This window comes from Hyposmocoma kahamanoa, unplaced genomic scaffold (genome assembly GCF_003589595.1).
Source record: "Hyposmocoma kahamanoa isolate Upper Pololo Valley unplaced genomic scaffold, ASM358959v1 82, whole genome shotgun sequence".
In the NCBI taxonomy this organism is placed as follows: domain Eukaryota; kingdom Metazoa; phylum Arthropoda; class Insecta; order Lepidoptera; family Cosmopterigidae; genus Hyposmocoma; species Hyposmocoma kahamanoa.
This window is the reverse complement of record NW_020654133.1, coordinates 150,470-171,043: the sequence shown is the minus strand read 5'-3', so window position 1 is coordinate 171,043 and position 20,574 is coordinate 150,470. Positions and strand designations below refer to the sequence as shown.

Genomic DNA, 20,574 nt, shown 5'->3' with positions numbered 1-20,574 from the left:
CAATGTAATCAGTACCAGCCGACCCTTTGTCAGCACTCATCATATACTGGTAGACAACATAATGAATTTCACTGTCACTCTGTCTTAGCTATGATATCCTCCGGTCCCTCCAACCGTTTAGGTTATTGGGAACTGGAGAGAAGTCGTTTTTCGGCGTCTGGAAGTGAGCGTGCCTTACAGGTCCGCCACCAATGAGGAGATTTGGTAGTGGACTCAGAGTCGACGGCTTAGCGGTGGCAACCGCTAGTTGTGCAATGCGCAACGGGAAGTGAGCGCGCCTACAGTTCCGGTACCTATCTGGAAAATAGGGAGGATACTGGACATGCACCCGGGGCGGCGCACCCGAGGCACTAGCCTCTCGAAGAACCGGATGAAGTCAAGTTACAGAGGTCTGTGACAACCCTGTGCACTGGCTGATCTGGGGTCAGAACCTGAACTTGTAAGGTTCCTGTGCGCGCACAGGTCATAATGCCCTTCCCGTATCAGGAGAGGTAAGGAGGGTCACTATAATCAAAACTAACGTAGAAAGAAATGGAGCTTGTCACTCTGTCTTGTCCCTATCTACTGACACGAGAGATAGGGTTTTCTGTAGAGACTACGGGCTCGACGGCAAGACCAGGGTACGGCGGGCGTCCGGGTCAACCCCTTCGCCAGTTATACGTCTTCACGGGCATCTCTGGCGGACTCGGACTTGGGTATGGACTCGCCGGGGTTTGTCGTTAGCTGCAGGGACGAACACGTTCGTCTGCCCCGGTAGGGTGTGGCCGGGGCGTTCGTCCCGCGCGCAGTTAGCAGTTAGTTGGTCGGTGGCTATTCCGGACATTGTCGCAGGACTCTGCCACTTGGTATCTCCGGTACTAGCCCGGAGAGCTATTAGGGGATGAGCTAGACATCTTCCGGTCCCTCCGGCCGCGTAGGAATTTGGGAACTGGAGAGACGCCGTTCATTCGGCGTCGGAAAGTGAGCGTGCCTTACAGCTCCGTCACCAACGAGGAGATTTGGTAGTGGACTTAGAGTTGACTGCTCAGCGGTGGCAACCGTCAGTCGTGCAGAGCGCGACGGGAAGTGAGCGTGCCTACAGCTCCGGTACCTATTTGGAAAATAGGGAGGGTGCTGTACGTGCACCCGGGGCAGCTCACCTAAGGCACTAGGCTTACAGAGAACCGGATGAAGCACGTGCAAACGTGCTGATCCGGGGTTAGGATCTGACTTAGATGGTCCCTGTGAGGGCTCGCTCGCACAGGTCATAGTGCCCTTCCCGCATAAAATCTGTTCAGTAGTTTTCAAGTTTGTCGCGATCAGACAGACAGACGCGGTAGTGATAATATGTAATGATGTAGTGACATTATATTATAGATATGTAAAGATTATTGTTACACGACGCGGTGCAGTGCGGCCCGCCATAATGTGCGTGAGCCTTTAGAATATTTAGGTACTTTGAGTTTTGTTGTTATCATCAGTGAACTTTTGGCACGATTGGCCGCCCCTAAAATCCTAACCCAGGGCCTTAGGGCAAATCCGCCACTGCGCGGGTGCCATTGACACACTGCCGTCCACAGACTAAAACGTGGCTAAGTGACAAGAGGAAATATTTGTTTTAAATAGCATAACATAGAGCTCAAAATTATCTTTTAAAAACAGTTAATGTTATCGTGTTCGATGTATCGGAACTTACCCTAATGACGCATAGCCAATTTTCTAAAACTGACTCATGGTAGGTATTTTATGATAACTCCAAGATGCTTTTTTCACATAGCCGCGTTTTAGTTAGTGGATGGCAGCATAGACTACAAATTATAAGGTATTTATTAAACAAAATCATGTATGTTGTTCTGATTCCAAATAAGTAACCAAAGCACTTGTGTTATGGAAATGTAAGTAAATAAATATATGGTACCAAGTAAACCCGCAATGCGATTATAATAATATTCGAAATGGCCAACAGATGGCGGCTATTACATTTTCGTCAAGGTTTATTCTCAAGTTCAGGCGTTGATTATAATATGTATACAATAACATATAATAAAATCGCAAAGAAGCTGACTCAGTATTAAAAATTCAAACAAATGCCGTCTATACAATTTATTGCAAACGAACAAATCAAAAGGTATATGACTGACTGGCCCTGAGAAACCTTCGCTTTGTTATCTTTTCTACGACAGTTTACTGTTGTCATAATTTTACTTTTGTCACCAATTAGCATAATTTTGTAAATGAGTTTGAATTAAACGGTAACCTCGAATTTTTTTCCGACGTAACGTTTGTTCGAATTTTCATTACACCGAAAACCGAATTATAATGAAACAGTTGTTCTTTCAGGATATGTTGGATGTTTACCGCAAACACACGATTAGGTTCGGTTAGGATAGGTTTTTCGCGGAAGAATGCAGACGCGTCCCCGCGTTCCCGCCACAGGGTATGTGGAGGAACACCCCCGGAGTTTTAGTGGGTAGGCCTCTCTTCTTAGAGAGGAGAACAATAATATAACATAGCCTCGCGTCTCCCCCGGGAGCGGGGTATGTCTCTGGGTAAAAAAAAGACTAACTTAAGTTTTAAAGAAAAAACATTTTCCTCTCAAAATTACTTTCGAGGTTATGAAAATTCGAGCAAACGTTGTTTCTGGAAAATGTCATTTCGACTACTGATAGGTAACCGAATTAAAGATGTTGTTTAAATAGTTTTGAATTTCCGTTTTACATTTTATACTTAAATCAAATTAATTAGATGACATGTGATAAGATAAAATAATGAAAACTTTCAGATTGGCGTCGCCACATTCGGCACAAAGTATTGCGAGCAACGGAACCCCACAGGATTCGTAAGGGTGACATCTTATATGAAATTTCTAGAAGAACATATAGGTACAAACTAAAGAACTTATTATTCTCCGTAGACAGTGCTACCAGCTTACCAGTAATATTGCAAGAAACAGGACTAACGCTCTTTCTGTTTTAGATTTAAGAGCTGTCGTTGTTATAGTAAACGCCATTTGTCATCCGCAAAGCTTTTTATTTCACCTTTTTAACCGACTTCAAATAAAGGATTCGACTGAATTTTTTTTGTACGGATGTTACGCGATAACTCTGTGAACCGGTCTTGGTGATTTTTTTTTTTTGTTGGCAAGAGTACTTTAGTATTGATCCCATTTAAATTTGTGAAAATGTTCCACCTCTAAGGGTGGCAAACTAGAGGGTTAATCTGGTTCCGCGCACTTTCCGGTAAACGATCTTAATAAAACTTGGCAAATAAATGTAATTCCACGACCTTTTGAGGTCGCTTTTTTTATAATTATGATACACTGATATGATGAGGGACACTGCCGCTGCGCCTGCCACTCAGAGACACGCATTGACAAGTCGCTTGTGCCTGTAATTTCCACACCAGGAATATTAACACTCACATCAGTGCTTGGCGGCAGAAATAGGTAAGGTGGCAGCATGGCAGTACTTCCCTGCAACTCTTTCACAAAAAGCTCTGTAGGTATTTAATGCGTTATGTATTTACAAAGCAAGTAAAAGCGTAAGAATGCGGTACCAAACATAAAAGCAAGCGACGTGCGCACTGTGTCCGCGAGTGATTTAGACTGGTTTGGTTGGCAGCAAGATGGTTCGATTCGTCGGCGCAGGTGAGTGACGTAACCCATTGTTCTTGCATCGCAGTGCGCGACTCCAGTGTCTTCATCCGATACGTCGTGCAGGTAAGTGCATCCGTGTTTTTATTACTTAGTTTAGTATAGTTGTGTTCTGTAGTTAGTGTTTATTTATTGTAGTATGTATTATATATTTACGTATTATATATGTGTGTATTATATATTTATCTAATATATATTATAGCATTCTCGTTTATTAGTTATTATACATTTATGTTTTGTAATGTGTACTATATATTTATAATTTTAGAATATATATATATAGTGTTTATATAAGTATATGTAAGTTATGTAGTGGGATCGCCACAGCTCTACTGCTACGAAACTACGGCTTGTCTGCTCGTTTGCCTCTAACGTTGCATAAAAAAAGACAGTAAACTATCGTTTCTTTTTTTTTTAATTAAACGGACTTGCTACCTAGCTCTGGAGCAAAGATGGAATCTACGATGGAACGAGCTCGCCCAGAAGATACCTGTTCAGTCGTCATACCTTAAAGATACCCGGGTTGTATGAGTTCGGAAATACAGTCGCAGGCAGGGAGTTTCATTCCCGGGCTGTGCGCATAATAAAAGATAATGAAATGCGCTTAGTACGCCTGAAAGGAATATCGACCAAGTATGAATGATATCCCGCCTTACGTCTGGATATCCGATGGTAAAAGGGGGCGCGCGGGATGACCTGTTGGTGCTCATGCGCACACTCACCGAAATATATGGTATATAATCTCAGTACAGAGTACTAAAAAAACCGACCTCAAAAGTACGTGGAATTACGTCTATTTGCTAAGTTTTATTGAAATATCCCCTAGTTCGCCACTATACAGGACTTGACACTGGAGATAATAAAAATCGGTTCTCACTACTCAAAATATATTGAAAGAAAAACGCCTTGAATTGGAGAAATAGCAAAATCAACCATTAAAGTAATTGCTCCTAAATTAATTGGCGCTATTTATAAAAATGAATCTTCATGCGTGAACAGCCACCCTTCGAGGTGGATGATTTTCTTCAAAATGAAATGGGACCACTATGGAAATACCCCCTTTCCAACAAAAAAAGAATCATGAAAATCGGTTCACAAATACCGGAGTTATCGCGTAACATACATACAAAAAAAAAAGAACATACAGACGAATTGAGAACCTCCTCCTTTTTTGAAGTCGGTTAACAAAAATGTAACAAAATCAACGTCAAAATCAAATAATCATTTTTCGTTCGTCATTTTTTAAGCTACTTTTTAAACTACTGCTCGTTCACTACGCGGACCTCACTGAGAAGAACGAGCAAGAAACTCTAGGGATTGCTCTTTTCAACTTAAGTGCTTTTTGATACACTTTGAATCATAATTGTGTGGAATCTAGACTTTTGTTGTCTTTCCATACTCCTTTGTCTAAAACATACTCTTCAATTTTGTAATGACTTTTCAATTAAAATTACTTTAATGTAAGTTTTAAACTTAGGAAATGACAAATTTAAATATTAAAACTAAAATATATGCTCCGGAATCTTATTGTAAAAACGTATACAGTTCCCCATAAAAGAATCGTTTACTTTAGTTAAACGAAATCGTGGTACCATTGAATTTGAACTTTATTATGGATATCTTCTATCTTAATGAAATTATGTATATTTTTACGGGCGTACAAAATATTTGAGTAAATGTACAGTGATGCCACAAGCTAACAACGCTACGCACGAACGCTACTAATGGCGGCTTTTTTTAGTGTTGTTCCATAATCTATCGACAAGTCATTATCGACATGCAAATGTATGGCGAAATAAACACAGTTGGCATTTGATGACGTTACGTATTTTCGATTCCCGTGTTTGGCACAGACCAATGAATGTAATATCTCTTTTGGCTTAAGACGGCACGCAGTAGTTAAATAAAGACAATAACATGTTTATGTTTTCAATTTCGAAATCATATACGTATAACATTGACTTACAAATAAATAGACGACGGGTCTAATATAAAAACCACGAAAAAAATGTCCCAAGTCAACCTATTTAAACGTAGTGACATGTAAAAGAATATGAAAAAGCTAAAACGTTAGATTTAAATTGTAATGTCATCGCAGTACTGTCTAATTTTGCTTACTTCGCTGTCAGTCGAACAAACGAAGACTAAAGCGTGAGTGACGCTCTGTATACGATTTTAACGCCCTATAAGTTCGGACACTTTTTAGCGCGGACCCGACGTCCATATAATTGTAAATCAATGACGTATAACGTCTGATTCATATATGTCAACGTGTCAACATAACATGTCCTTTGGTTGCCATAGTCTAAGGTCTCAATAGAGTGTCACTGGAATGGCATTCATTCATTCCATCACTAACGTTCGATATTGCCTATTTTTATCTCCTTTAAAGCAAACTAAAGGTATTTTTTTATGTTTGACTACGTCATTGACATGCCATCGACTCACCATTGAAGAGCAGAATACCAAAAAAATATTATGTCAGTTGAATACTAGCTCTACGCTCTAATACGGCCGCCACAGGAGGAAAAATCCTCAGGTTCAGTAGTCGTAAAAAAACAATCGCACCAGTTAGCCATTTTTTGATGCACACAGTCACACAGTTCAGTGTCATAGTTTAGACTCATCGAGTGTATAACCAGAAATAGAGACTAAATAATGGCCATACATTCCTGATACCTCATTAGTGATACATCGCTTATAAATATCAACTCTCGTATGCACTAAAATATAGAAAGCCGCCAACAACTGACCTGTGTGTACGTCTCCAAAAATATTCTGTATTTATTGTAATAAAGATAATATCTCTAACAATGGCGTGCTGTGCGTGTGGGGAAAAACAGCAAAACATCTAACTACAAAACAAACGGAATCAAATGTCATCGGTAATTAAATATTAAATATGTAATTTTGCAATTTTCGTCCCAAAGCCAAAGTTAAATTGGTAAATTTGCAGTGAAACAATTGACGACACCCGCCAATTGTTTCGAACTCGGGCTAGCCAATCGGAGCGCAGTAGTCACAGTAATGATATGGCAGAATAGTTTTCAAACAAATTAAATGACATTTCGTCTCTATTTCTGGTTATATACTCGATGGTTCGACTATTGTTTTTTTTTTGTTGCCAAATCATTGGCCGGTGAAAGAAACGGCAGCAGCAAAGTGCGCATGTTGGAGGAGGATGGAGGATACAAAGAAGGAAGTCTTCGCAAATGCTACCCTATAGGTACCATTTTGGATAAATATCCAATGCAAAAAAAATGACGCCGATTTCAAACAAACCAATGTTTCGTTTTCTTTGTTTGCGTTGTTGTTGTATTCTTTGATTTCATTCAATATTTTGTTCTTTTATTTTGTTTAAGATTAGCGCCATCTACCCATATTAGGAAGCACTAATTTATAAATTAGTTTGTAACACACAACGCCATCTACTGACACGCATATTTGTCAAAGTTTAGAATAGTAGTTTATGTGACTGTTTCATAATGAAACGCATTAAATTACGAGCGAGTGTTTATGAAACGAGCCGACAGACGAGTCTATTAAAACATTTCACGAGTGCTTTAAAGCCTAATTATGTACTGTTACATACACTGCTTTATCTGTATATACATAATGGTGAAATTACAGGCACGTGGGACTTGTCAACTTTTGTCTCAGGGTGACGGGCGCAGTGGCAGTGCCCCTCAGGTCTTTGCGATTTAAAGCACAAAGTGATACTGTAATTATCATTACCCTTTAAAACCGGAACGCAGTAATGCGGACATTACTGCTTGGCGGCAGAAATAGGCAAGGTGACAGTACTTGTTGTACTGTATTTATTGTTCTGTGGTTTTCATAGAATATAAATATGTAGATATGTAGTACCGCATACGACGCATTTTTACGCCAATAGCGGGGACGGACGGTTGCTCGTGGTAGTCGCAAACATAGCCATTATTATTACACGGTAAAAACAGATTACTTAGAAAAAGACAAAATTCTTTTTATGAAGACAAATTTATTAAATCCAACAAAACGATCCTCTCCCTATAGACGCTAGAGAATAATTACTTGATAATAGTAAAAAAACGTCTCAAAAGTGTATTTTAGTTACAAGACAGAAATATTTAACCCAAGAGCAAATTAATTTACTTCAATTCACAAAGCCACTCTAGATTCAACAAAATATTTATTTGTTATTAGAAATGTCCGATTTTGATTTGAAAAAAAAAGAATGAAAATTGAGAGGTACTTAATTATTTGACTAAAGATAGTATTTATATTTTCTAATATCAAAAAGGGTAAATTTATAGGGTTATGGACCCAAAAGTATGTCTCACTGGCGTGATAGCAACCAGTTCAGTGCCGTTCAGTGCCGTTCAGTGCCATTCAGTGCCATTCAGTGCCGTATAAACGCTACAGCGGCAGAAAGCACTAACAATTCCAATTATGTGAGATGACTTTAAACTATCGAAGTTAACAAAACGATAGCGCGTTTCAGAGTACAACTCTAGAGCAGTGGCGTGATGAAACTAATTGCATGTTAAAGTTGTGCTTGTTACAAATGTAGTTTGATTTCACGCTGTAACCAAATTTCTTAAAATATGACTATAATATAAATAACACCCTAACAAACTAGAGATACTACGTATTGTTTCTTAGGGTAAATCACTGTTTATGATTTTTATGATTACAAGCACGAGTAAAAGTAATCGTTACCGCGTGCGCCTTCGGCGACTTGTCACGACAACATTGACTATGAAAACGCAACGAAATGTTGCTTTAAGAATATACTCTAGAATTTAGAATATTAATCTGAATAGAAAACTACTTCTTTTTTTGTTTAAGAATATATTTTCTTAAAATACACCCAAGAAATTTTGAATTCATTTAAGATTATTTAAATTTGATGTAAGAGGTAAGAATTTCTTGATGTAAGTAATGTCCAATTAATTGATTAGAAATGAAATAAAATCTTGAAGTGAACGTATTTGTCTCAAAGTTAGAATAAACTTAAGAGTAAAACTATATTAGAAAAAGATAAGCAGTATCTTTGTAATGACAATATTTTATTACTTTTAACAAATATTTTTTCAGAATTAGCAAATATTTTGAGAAATTGCTCTTTCTTATTAGTAGAAATCCTTTTTTTCTGTGTAGGACGGCTTCATTCAGGGCCTATGCATCCCCTCATCACTGCGACCATGAACTGATCTATTGTGATCACCACTAATTACAGAGCAGAGCCAAAGCCGACAGCATTGAAGAGCTGAAGGACTTTTCTGGCTCTGACAGATTTAATGTCCTCCGGTTGTATCATGTGCCTTCCCAGTATGGAACTTCGTACGCCCATCAGGGGTTAGCATTGGGTCAGTAGATGTACAGGTGTTTCATTCGCCTCGTAGCAGAATCTACATTCTCTATTCTCTATCTACCCAATATTTGACATGTGCTTGTTTAAGCCACAATGCTCTGTTAAAGCTCTAGTGAGCATTCTTATACCATTCCTGTCCAATGACAGAGCTTCTCTACAGTATTTGGCACAATAGCCAGATTATTAAAACGTAACAAATACATCAAACCCATACAAAATTGAAAATACCTCTGCTATAATAGCCTACTATATCTGTCTAATGACACCAGGCGCTCACTTCGACGAAAAAGGAACCCAAGCACGCGCCCAGAGAGGTCAAAATAACGTTGCCCGCCGTGTGCAGTCGTGCGGAACCGAATGCTGGAGCTGTAACACGATTGTAATGTAAATGAAAAACTTGTCGGAGCGCTTGCGCTGTCGGCGACACACTCAGCGGTAGACGCGCTCTGCGGTCGCATCGCCGGCGGTGCGTTTCTTCATTTTCTTTTATACTATCAAGTGACGGGACGAACAAGTCGTACGCCTGATGGTAAGGTACACGCCTGTCCATAGCAGTTGCAGTAAATCACAAAGATCTAAGGGGCATTAGTTGACAAGTCCCATGTGCCTGTAATTTCACCAGCACCCATACCCTTTAAAAATGGAAACAGTAATGCTGACATTACTGCTTGGCGGCAGAAACAGGTAAGGTAGCAGCACCTCCTCGGACGAGCTCTTTCATAAGGAGCTCTACTGCTACTAGAGCTATTATCTCGTTCATAAAAACTACGAATAATCGGTAAATGTCTTTCCTGATGCAACCAGAATCTTTTACGTCTTTTTCTTTTATGTCTTCCATGAAGTAAGTACAACGCGCTAGCTCATTCCTGGTGTGTGCCCTGGCAATATCCAGCGATCTCGATCGATTGTAAATAACCGCGGAACTTGCGATCATCTCCCGCCAATTTTGCAATCCGTTCCACAACAATGGCGGATCGCACAAATGTGCAATGTCTTGAGTACTTATTGCTCCGTGAGTTCTTAGCCTGAGTTAGCGACACAACTCTTTATATAAGTTCTGAGCTTTCGAATCCCAGGACCCCGCTGTTTCGAGCGCAACTGATACGAATTCACGAACATCGGCTCCAAGGCGACCCTTGCATCGTGAAATTGGTGTTGAGAAGTTGTTAACTTCAAATAGTGACTTTAATTGACTTCCTAGGGTACACTATTTGTAACTGGGTATTTTTAATTCGTACCGACTGTTTATTAAATGTTCTGTGTTCGTACAGTGATTTCATATCCGTGTCTAATGTATATGACGCGAACATTATAATAGCAAATTGAATTTTAAATTGACATACGCTATAACATGGAAATTAATTGCAATTTTCATTTCAAAAACGTTACCGGCAATGGAGTATTTGGTTCCGTAGTTGTTATCTGTGATGGCTTTAGCTATGGTGCTCAGTATGCTACACGCATGCGCACACGGACTATTGGTTCCCAACATCAATTATGATTGTACCAATTGCACACGAATTATTGATAACGAGTGGGAGCAGCTGTGTACCAGAAATACAAAGTCAATGACGCAACTGAGCAAGAGAAGAGACAAGAATATCGGAAGCAGAACTAAAAGACTTATAATTCACAAACTTGTCTTCTCTCTATATGATGCAGAAACATGAACAATCACAAACGTCGACAGGCAGAGAATTGGCAGTAACATAAGATAGACAATTGGCATTCTTTCCAGGATGAGGCGTTACATTACAACGGGGCAGTCCCATATCTTTCTACATTAGTTTTTATACCGTCCCCTAGGGTATACCACACACCACCGGGGCAGTGACAATGTCCGGACATAACTAACGACTTAAAGGGCGACTCACGTGCCCCTTTAGATGAGCATGCTCTATCGTCGACCTCATCGTTACTTTCCATCAGGTGAGATGGAGGTGAAATGCGTACTTACATTTTTGTATAGGAAAAAGACAATGCACACCGTCTGTCTTCAATCTGCATGCAGCGTGTGATACACAATTTTGGTCACGTTGCGCTTAGAAATGCTAGTAACCTGAAGCGTTTGATGATAAGGTGGAAGGAAAAAGACTTAGAGACAAGAATCTCAAACGGTGGTCGGATAAGATTCCCGTAGAACTGGAATTGGACGTAGTTAGGCAAAAAGGATCCAATCCACAAAATTATCAAAAAATTAGTTATATGCACCAAACGGTTCCTAAAGTGTAACCTCTTAGATCAGCAAAAAAAAACAACATAAACATAAATAAATATCTCTGGAATTACGTGACATTATAAGTTTTGAAATTAAAACAAGAGTGAAAAACACTTTTAAACTTTAAACTGCCATATCTCGAAAGTGACTGGATGTGCATTGGATCCTTTTTGTTTAACTACGTCCAATTATCTGTCAGCGCCGCATTCCACCAGGCAACTGAGCGTAGCCGATGGAAGTAGATAATTAGCAGGATGAAGTGGAATCACGATTCTGATCAATGCTCCTAGGAAGCGATTAAGAATAAGCACCTGATTTTCATTTCACTGGAGAAATTATAACTGTTTTTTTTTTTTTTCATTTTGTTCGCGTGCGTTCTAGGTTGCGCCAGGGTGTTTATTGCAGTGTTGAAAGGAGATACGGTTAGTACTCCCCTTGAACACATTAGAGTCAACCGGGGGAGGGGGTTAGTTGGTTAGTTCCACATAACCCTCGAACCTCCCCTGTCTCAAGGAGTAGAAAACTTAGTTTTGTGCAGTGACCCGGCCGGAGATCGACCTCAGATATGATGACACCATGAAAATCGGTGTGCAAGCCACTCGACCGCGGAGGCCATCGAATGAATGAAAGGAAACAAATGACACCACACAAGAAAAAATAATTAAAAAACATTCACATATGACACAAATAATTAAGAAACAAAATCACAAACAAAACTAAAATTAGATTAAACCACACATCATATAAATAAACATAAGCAAACACACTAAGTATAAAGATAGTTTGCGGTGCCAGCAGTCGCAGTAACAAAAGGGTATTTGCTGGAAAGCGCAAGCGTTTACTCCACTGATTTTCAGTAAGGATTCTAAGTGCAGTGAGAGTTTTAAATCCATTAGATTTCCATCGGATACGAAATTACCAGTCGATCGAACAAGTGGAAATGAAATAAATATACATTTTATGACTGATAACCTTCCACTAACTGTAACTACTTTACCTATTATAGTTAGTTTGTGAGAATATAATGCAACTACAAGCCAAAATAATAATAATTTGGATAACGTCAAAATAAAGTCATTTTTAATTGTGAATATAGTACTGAACCCAGAAACATGGTTATCTCCATTTCAAACAGGCGTCGTTTGCACGCTTTGTATAATGTCCGAGTGTCAATTATAAATTAAATATTTTATAAAATATAAATGTTACTTTTAAATATATTAAATATTCTAAATCTTGTTAGTGTACACATAAGTTTAAAGTCAGACCGAAGGGAGTACCAAAAAGATAGTTACAGATCAAAAGAAGTCACAAATGTCAGAAGATACATGCATAAAAATTCAGATCGGCTTGAGACTATCAGCACAAACGCAATCTCATACTCAGGCCAAGACGAGAATGAAAAAATGACACAGAATGTGAAAACAGACATAAATAGTTTTTACACGGATACAGGCCAGATAAAAGACAAGAGAAACGGAGAAAGAGATGGGGATGTGAATATTTATTTAAAGCAAAATGTAAACATAAATGTGATATATGATACGGATACAGACTGGTACGATGTAATTCCTATAAATATATATAAATTGGATAAAATTTCAAATGCAAACACAGATAAAAACCTGAAAGACAACTCAGTACGATCTAAAAATAATATTTTAGTTCAAAATAATATAGCGGTCAACAATTTGGACTCAGGACATGATGTGATAGAAGATTTAGTAGACGGGAATTCAAACAAGAAAGTTGTTTTAAATGTCGAGCAAACCCCAACTCTTAACCAATATATAGAAAGTATATCAAATCAAGATATTGATAAAAATATAAACTCGAACGTTGAAATAGCGAATTTTAACCATAACAAACACACAGGCGGTATCGGTATAAACCAACATGTAGCGGAATTATTTAATGACGCATTAAATTCAAACTATGGTCGAAATATTAAAAAATATCTGTATGAAGACGTAACTGACAATGAAAGTGTAACCCCAAGTTCAAATGAAAAACAAGGCGACTTTGATGATACAGAATACGAATCAAAATCGCATGAAGAACAAGATTCATATGAAATATCAGCAGAATTCAGCGACAAAAAGAATTTGGAAAATTCAGACTCACAAATATTTGACAAGGAATTGAAGCAATTAGAATTAGAAGATTTTAAGCATGACCTTGTAGTGGAAGAAGAAATAGACAGACCAGTAACCCCAAAAATAAAATTTGAGAAAAAAGACGATGAAACAATTACCATGAAGATTGAATGGGGTCCTCTAATTAGACAAGAAAGGACTGTGAGTAAAGCTTTTATAAGAAAAGGAAGAAGGAAACCAACTGCATGGGAAAAATACTTTTGTAACTATCATGATAATATTGGTATACCGTCAGCTGAGAAGTTAAGGGCTCATGAATTGTCTGATTCTACATCGAGGCTTAGAGCGAGTACTAGAATTGTTAATGGTGTGGGTGCTGAACTCGGAGACTTTCCGTATTTAGTAAGTTTTCTTCACTAAACTTAGATGTTGTAACATTATAAAATGATTTTTTTTATTGGGACAGTATGGGGAAATTCGAAACATAGAAGATACAAGGTAACTGTCTTAGGAACCATTTTTAGGCAATGTAAATTTTTTGGTCAAACGTGAGTAAAAATGAATAAAATTTATGAAAATTTTTTTGCGCTAATCGACTCGCTCTCATGAAATTATCATTTCGTTGTATGGGACGAGTTTTCTTTTTAAGAAGCTTTTTCGTACAAATAACATTTTATTAAATTTGATAAACTTCTGCTGCCTCGATTATTATAAAATCTTTATTATAAGAAACTGAGTCTAACAGCATTAACAAAAAATTTGTCATGAGTCAATTAGCACTAAAAAAACTTTGATCAATTATACTCATTTTTATGAACAACTCACGCTTGACCAAAGAATACTATACCAAAACTGTTTTTACAAAAAGAAAGACTTAAGACAGTTTCCTTGTAACATCTACGATTTTGGATTTCCCTATAGTGTCCCATTTGAAAAAAAACACTGTATAATAAGACCAGTATGGAAACTTCATACATAACTCTATGCACTTACAGTTTCCCAAAAGGTATACGTACATAGATTAGAAATACCAAAAAAGAGAATTAAAACAGAATAAAAATACATCATTGTCATTGACTTACAAATAATTGGACGACGGGTCTAATACAAAAACCACGAAAAAAATGTCCCAAGTGAACCTATTTAAACGTAGTGACATGTAAAGGAATATGAAAAAGCTAAAACGTTGAAATTAAATTGTAATGTCATCGCAGTACTGTCTAATTTTGCTTGCTTCGCTGTCAGTCGAACAAACGAAGACTAGAGCGTGAATGACGCTCTGTATACGATTTTAACGCCCTATAAGTTCGGACACTTTTTAGCGCGGACCCGACGTCCATACAATTGTAAGTCAATGATCATTGTATACAAATTAATTTTAGATTATTATTTGACCGAATTTTTCTAAATGCATGTTGCAGACTTTTTTAATTTTTAAGGTTAATAAAAATGGAAGTAAATTCATTTGCTACTCCGCGAACCCAGTGAAAGTTAAATTGTGCAAAATAGCTGCGCTTGTGTTGAATATTTTTTCATGCAGTTAATTATCCCACCCTCCCACCGCATTAACATGGCCTTCCACAAAGTACCGCCTGAATCTATTAATTAATTTTAAGGTTAAGTTATAATTTTACAGGGTGGCCTTATAATAAAACTAGAAAACGGACGTGTATCTGTGTGTGGATCAACATTATTGACAAACTACCATGTAGTGACAGCGGCCCATTGCGGTATGGACAACAATCACATTGCCACAAACGTTACTATAGTTTTCGCCTCAACAAAGATTTTTAAAGGTGGCACTCGACGTAATGTTACCAGTATACTGGTAAGTTTACTTATAATGGTGCGTTTTCATGGTGTCACGGTGGCTTCTATAAACTTAGATAAACCATGTCGCACACTGAGATGACAGCCATACAATGCAAAATTTTTGATATTGAATAACGAGCAATTATTGTTCTGGAAATTGCGATAACTGCCATTTCTTACTCAACGAAGATTTTTGAATGCGGTTTTCAGCTATAATAAATGAGGACCTACATAGTTTTAGTATACTTAACCTGCGTAGTTTTGTATACTTAATATTCTTTAATCTTTTCATGTAAATTAACATTTTTACAATTGAGAGTGAACTAAAATGTAATACATACATAGATAACATTGGGTTAGATAACTGGGTTTCCTGAAACGTAACTCAAAATATTTCAAATCAGTGAAAACAAAAACTATACTTTTTAATAATCTTGTTCGGAGTTATTTGGAATTCGCCAGTGTAGTGTGGAACCAGTCTACTGTGCTCCCTCACAAAGACTTAAAAGACCCATACCTGAGGTAAAAAACAATGACGAGTAAACAACAAACCATTGCTAATCTCCATATCACAAATCGTAACTCTGAAAAAGGTCAAAATTCCCTTTTTTATCTTGATGACGCTGATCGATAGCCTGGAGGTAGTTTATTTAGCAAACGAACAGCTAGCTACAGTTGAGCACAATGAGCAATACTGAGTCTTTAGCCTCTTTGTCCATATCAGTCGTCGTCCAATAGTCATACAGCTAACACGCTTTTATTATTCACCTTTGTCTTTTTTTTTCGATCTACCGACATCATGACTAAATGTGATAGATGCAATAAACCGATTACCAAAAAGAACCCTGGCATGGAGTGCAGTAAGTGCGAGAAGATAGTTCACGGGACCAATCAATGTTCTGGACTATCCAGCAAACAGCTTGCAGCCCTGCGTGTCACCGACAACTTAGAATGGATTTGTCAAGAATGTCATCAAAATTCATCAAAACGCCGTTCGTTTATAATTCCTGAGGAGGATGATGATGTTGATCCTAGTTCGGAACTATTAAGTGATAAGCGTAATCAATCGGTGCAAATCAATGTGAAACAGTTGCTAAGTGACATCGCACAGGAGGTGGAGATGGCGGTTAAAAGAGAAATGCGAGAGCTAACAATGTCCCTACAGTTCCACACTGAGAAAATGGATGAGATGGTTGAGACTATGGAATCCTTAAAGCAAAATATACAAGAACTAAAAAAGAAAAACTTAGACCTGGTTAACAAAAATACCCACTTTGAAACGCGAGTTGGAGCTCTAGAACAACGCTTACAGGAAATGGAACAGGAAAAGCTAGCATCCTACCTCGAAATTATGAATGTACCCCAGGAGGAAAACCAAAATTCCATGGAAATAATTAAGAAGCTTGCCATGCACATCGACGCCCCTATAGACGAAGTTGAAGGTGCAATGAGACGTACAACTAGAAACGACAAACCAGGTGTCATAATGATTAAACTTAAAAGTGAGAAATGTCAAGAAAAATGGCTCGAACTTTACAAAGGAAAGGGTAAGAACGAAAATTCTAAAATTCGAGTACGAGATATTCTCCCCAATGTACAAGTACCTATAGCTAACATCCCAATTTACATTAATGAAGCCCTAACACCTTTTAATAAAAGACTGCTATGGCACGCGAAGCAGGAGCTAAAGGAAAAATACAAATATATATGGTGCAAGAAAGGACTCATACGCGTACGTCAAGAGGGAGTGAACCAGAAAAGTATAATTGTAAGAAACCTTGACGATATTAAAAAACTACAACAATCTACTTAAGTACGCTAGACACTTATTATAACTACATACGCAACATATACAATTGTAAGTAATTAATCTACCCCCAAAAATAATGAATATATCACCAATAAGTGATGATATTTACGAATTGTTCGATTGTTCTAACCTACAAACTTTTCTAAACAACATACATAACAATATTAACTTTTTGTGCGTGCACGTTAACATTAGGTCAATGATAAAAAATTTTTCATCTTTGGAACAAGTCGTGTATTCCTGTAAACCTAATTTAGACGTAGTAGTAATTACTGAGGCAAATATTTCGGACAACATAAGCTGTCTGTATCACTTGGAGGGCTATGACATGTACACTAAACTACGAAAAACAAGAAAGGGCGGTGGAATTATAGTATATGTAAACAAGAAGCACAAATTCGTAAAAACCAACACTAATACGTACCTGTTTGAATGCCTGCAAGGAGTAATCACAACACAAAATAACTATTCAATCCATCTATACGCGATTTATCGTCCACCACAAAATAGTAAACACTTATTTGTCGAGGAATTACACAAGCTACTTCTCGCCAATAACCGTAACAGCGACTTACTCGTATTAGGCGACACCAACATCGATTTAAAACAAGATCTACCTATAAAACACAAGTATAGCACAACCATGTACAACGCGGGACTTGTGTGCGGAATTACGGACTTTACAAGAATAGAACAAAGAAAAGAAAAAGTCAGTAAATCATGTATTGACCACATTTACGCTAGATCCAGTACGCAGAACCTGTATACTGCAGCGCTCGGAACATTACTAGCGGATCATCGAATGATTGTTATCGCCTGCGTAGGGACATCACCACTACAGGGTGCGTATAAATTTAAAACCACATATAACTCAAAAAATTATCGCATCTATTAAATAACATTGAGTGGGAATATACAAACCAATTTGAATGTCCTAATAAAATTTACAATTTTATATACAATAATGTTAAAAAATGTTACAAAGAATCGGAAACAACAGTAAAAGTTAAATTAAACTCAAAATGTATAAATGCCAACTGGTTAAGTAATAAGATTATTAATGCTTGTGAGCGCAGAGATGTGCTGTACAATGACTTGCGGAAAGACTACACTAATAAAATTTTAAAATTAGAATATAACCGTGCCAGAAATAAGGCAAATAAAATAATACAAAAGAATAAGAATCAAATAATTAGGAATGAAATAACCAATAACTTAAAAAACCCGAAAAAGCTCTGGCACATCCTTAACAAAATAACTGGTAGAATTAGACACTCCGTAGACAATGTAATACTAAATTCATTCAGTAAATACTACACAAATTCGGTAGATATTGCTAACCAGTTTGCTTGTACCTTCGAAAATAGTGTAAAATCGATCATACCTACCTGTGAAAAGAAAGTCTTGGATAAAAATACATATATTAACAGTGCGAACGTTACAATGAGGTTTCAGAAAGCAAATAATGATAGAATAGATAAAATAATAAAATCAATTAATAGGGAAAAAGCCCCAGGATGTGACGGTATACGTGCGTTTGACGTAAAAAATCTTTGTACTAAGATTACCCAATCCATCGCTAGATTGATTAACCTCAGTGTGGCAACTGGAAAATATCCTGTTGAATTGAAGACAGGTATCGTCAGGCCAATCTATAAAAAGGGTACGCATAGCGATATGAACAATTATAGACCCATAACAATCCTACCAACTATAGACAAGATCATAGAAAAGTACATATGCAACCAAATCCATACTTTCTATAAAAAAAATAACATACTCAACTGCAATCAATACGGCTTTCAACCCAATAGGAGTACCACGCAGCTGCTTACCAAGTTCACTGACAGTATGTATGAACATCTGAACGGTAAAAAACATGTACTAATAGTTTTCATCGACTACAGTAGGGCATTTGACACACTTAGACATGACATACTCCTGGAAAGACTTGAAGAGTCCGGTATAAGAGGTTCAATCCTAAATTGGTGTAAAAATTACCTTGAAGATCGAGCGTTCTACGTAAAAGTTGGAGAAGCGGAGAGTAATAAAATAAAAGTTACAGAAGGCACAGCACAGGGATCCGTGCTGGGACCTGTGCATTATATTACGTACGTAAATAACGTAGTTAATATTATAGACAAAAGTGAAATCTATCTCTTTGCCGACGATACATGCCTAGTCGCGGCTCATACTGACTTGGACATAGCTCTTAAAAACCTCCAACAAGACTTTGACAGACTAAGCAAGTGGTCGCACGACTCAGGTTTAGTACTCAACGCGAGCAAAACCAAACTTATGTACGTGAGCTCGAGCCAAAACAGAACAGAGAGACAACTCCAATTGTTTGCTCACAATCACCCATGTCTCCACACAAAACCGTACCGATGTAGTTGCCCAACAATCGACATAGTAAACGAATACAGATATCTAGGTCTTATAATGGACAACCGTTTCAAATGGACGAGCCACATAAACTATGTATGCAATAAACTGAGATCAATTCTCGCAAAATTTCGGCTCATTAAAAATAAAATCCCCTATAAAACACTTCTCACTCTGTACAAATCCCTTGGTGAAACAGTAATAGGTTATGGTCTTAGCAGCTACGGTCGTACGTCCAAGTCACATCTTGACCTCATTTATGAACTGCAATTGCGTATAATGAAAGTGTTAATACCACCTAAAATCAAAGAAAAATTCCATAGTAAATACCATGATCTCTTCCACTTTTGTCATATTTTACCCATACACAAAAAAGTCGAATATTCACTCTTAGTAGAGGAGTACTTCAATAAAGAGATACAAAAACCAGTGTCACATAAGATATTCACTAGAAGTGCATTAAATGCTCAACTCGTCGTCGCTCGGTATAATAATTTGTACGGAAAACATCAATTAAAATGCACAATACCAACACTAATAAATAACCTTCCGCCTACGGTAAAAACTAAAATCAACAATAAAAATATTAAACTTTTACTAAAAAATTATTACCTAGGTAAACCCTATTGCAAAAACACCGTTAAATAAAAACAACCTGTATTACGTTTTTACAGTCTACCGCCTACTTTGACGCAAAATTTTAAATACGGACCGTGCATATTCTGCGCAGTTTTCGACAACTACCTACTTGTATCAATGCAAGCCAGTACATTGCTTGACGAATGAGCGACGAGGGCTCGCAATGCATCCAGGCATTGATGAGCAATGGACGTAATTTTTCTTACGTATGTTCTAAATTTTTATGCCAGTTCTTGCAAAGTGTTGACCGGAATGTATGCCCAGAAATATTATTGTACTACTTACAGCGAAGCATATTTTATATTGTAAATATTGGATATGAACCGTGTTATGCTTTTTATATTAAGTATTGTTTTTTATAATAAGACGATTGCACAATGTGCGAAAAACCTGTATTGGTTTATGCGCATTGTTTTTTTCTTGTTCTCCTAATTATAAGTTTCTTGTATTGAAGACATAAATAAATAAATAAATAAATCACTCAGTCGAGTACATAAAATAGAGACAAAATAAGAACCATCCATCCCTGGCAACTCATCATGCAAATGGGGCTTATATCACTTTTAAATATCAACTCTCGTTTGCGCTGAAATCACAAATTAGGAAGCTGAAATAGTACAGCGCCAA

The 20,574-nt window shown here is 37.5% G+C and overlaps 1 protein-coding gene across 1 annotated transcript in view; it reads left to right on the top strand.

Moving 5' to 3' along the window:
• Positions 1 to 468: 468 nt before the first annotated feature.
• Positions 469 to 20,574, top strand: part of LOC113234241 (collagenase-like) — a 31,756-nt gene continuing 11,650 nt past the window's right edge. Inside the window, exons 1-3 of the mRNA XM_026469541.1 lie at positions 469 to 491; positions 13,205 to 13,502; positions 14,938 to 15,129. Of these exons, the coding sequence (XP_026325326.1) occupies positions 469 to 491; positions 13,205 to 13,502; positions 14,938 to 15,129 (513 nt within the window). The remainder of the gene's footprint in view (positions 492 to 13,204; positions 13,503 to 14,937; positions 15,130 to 20,574) is intronic.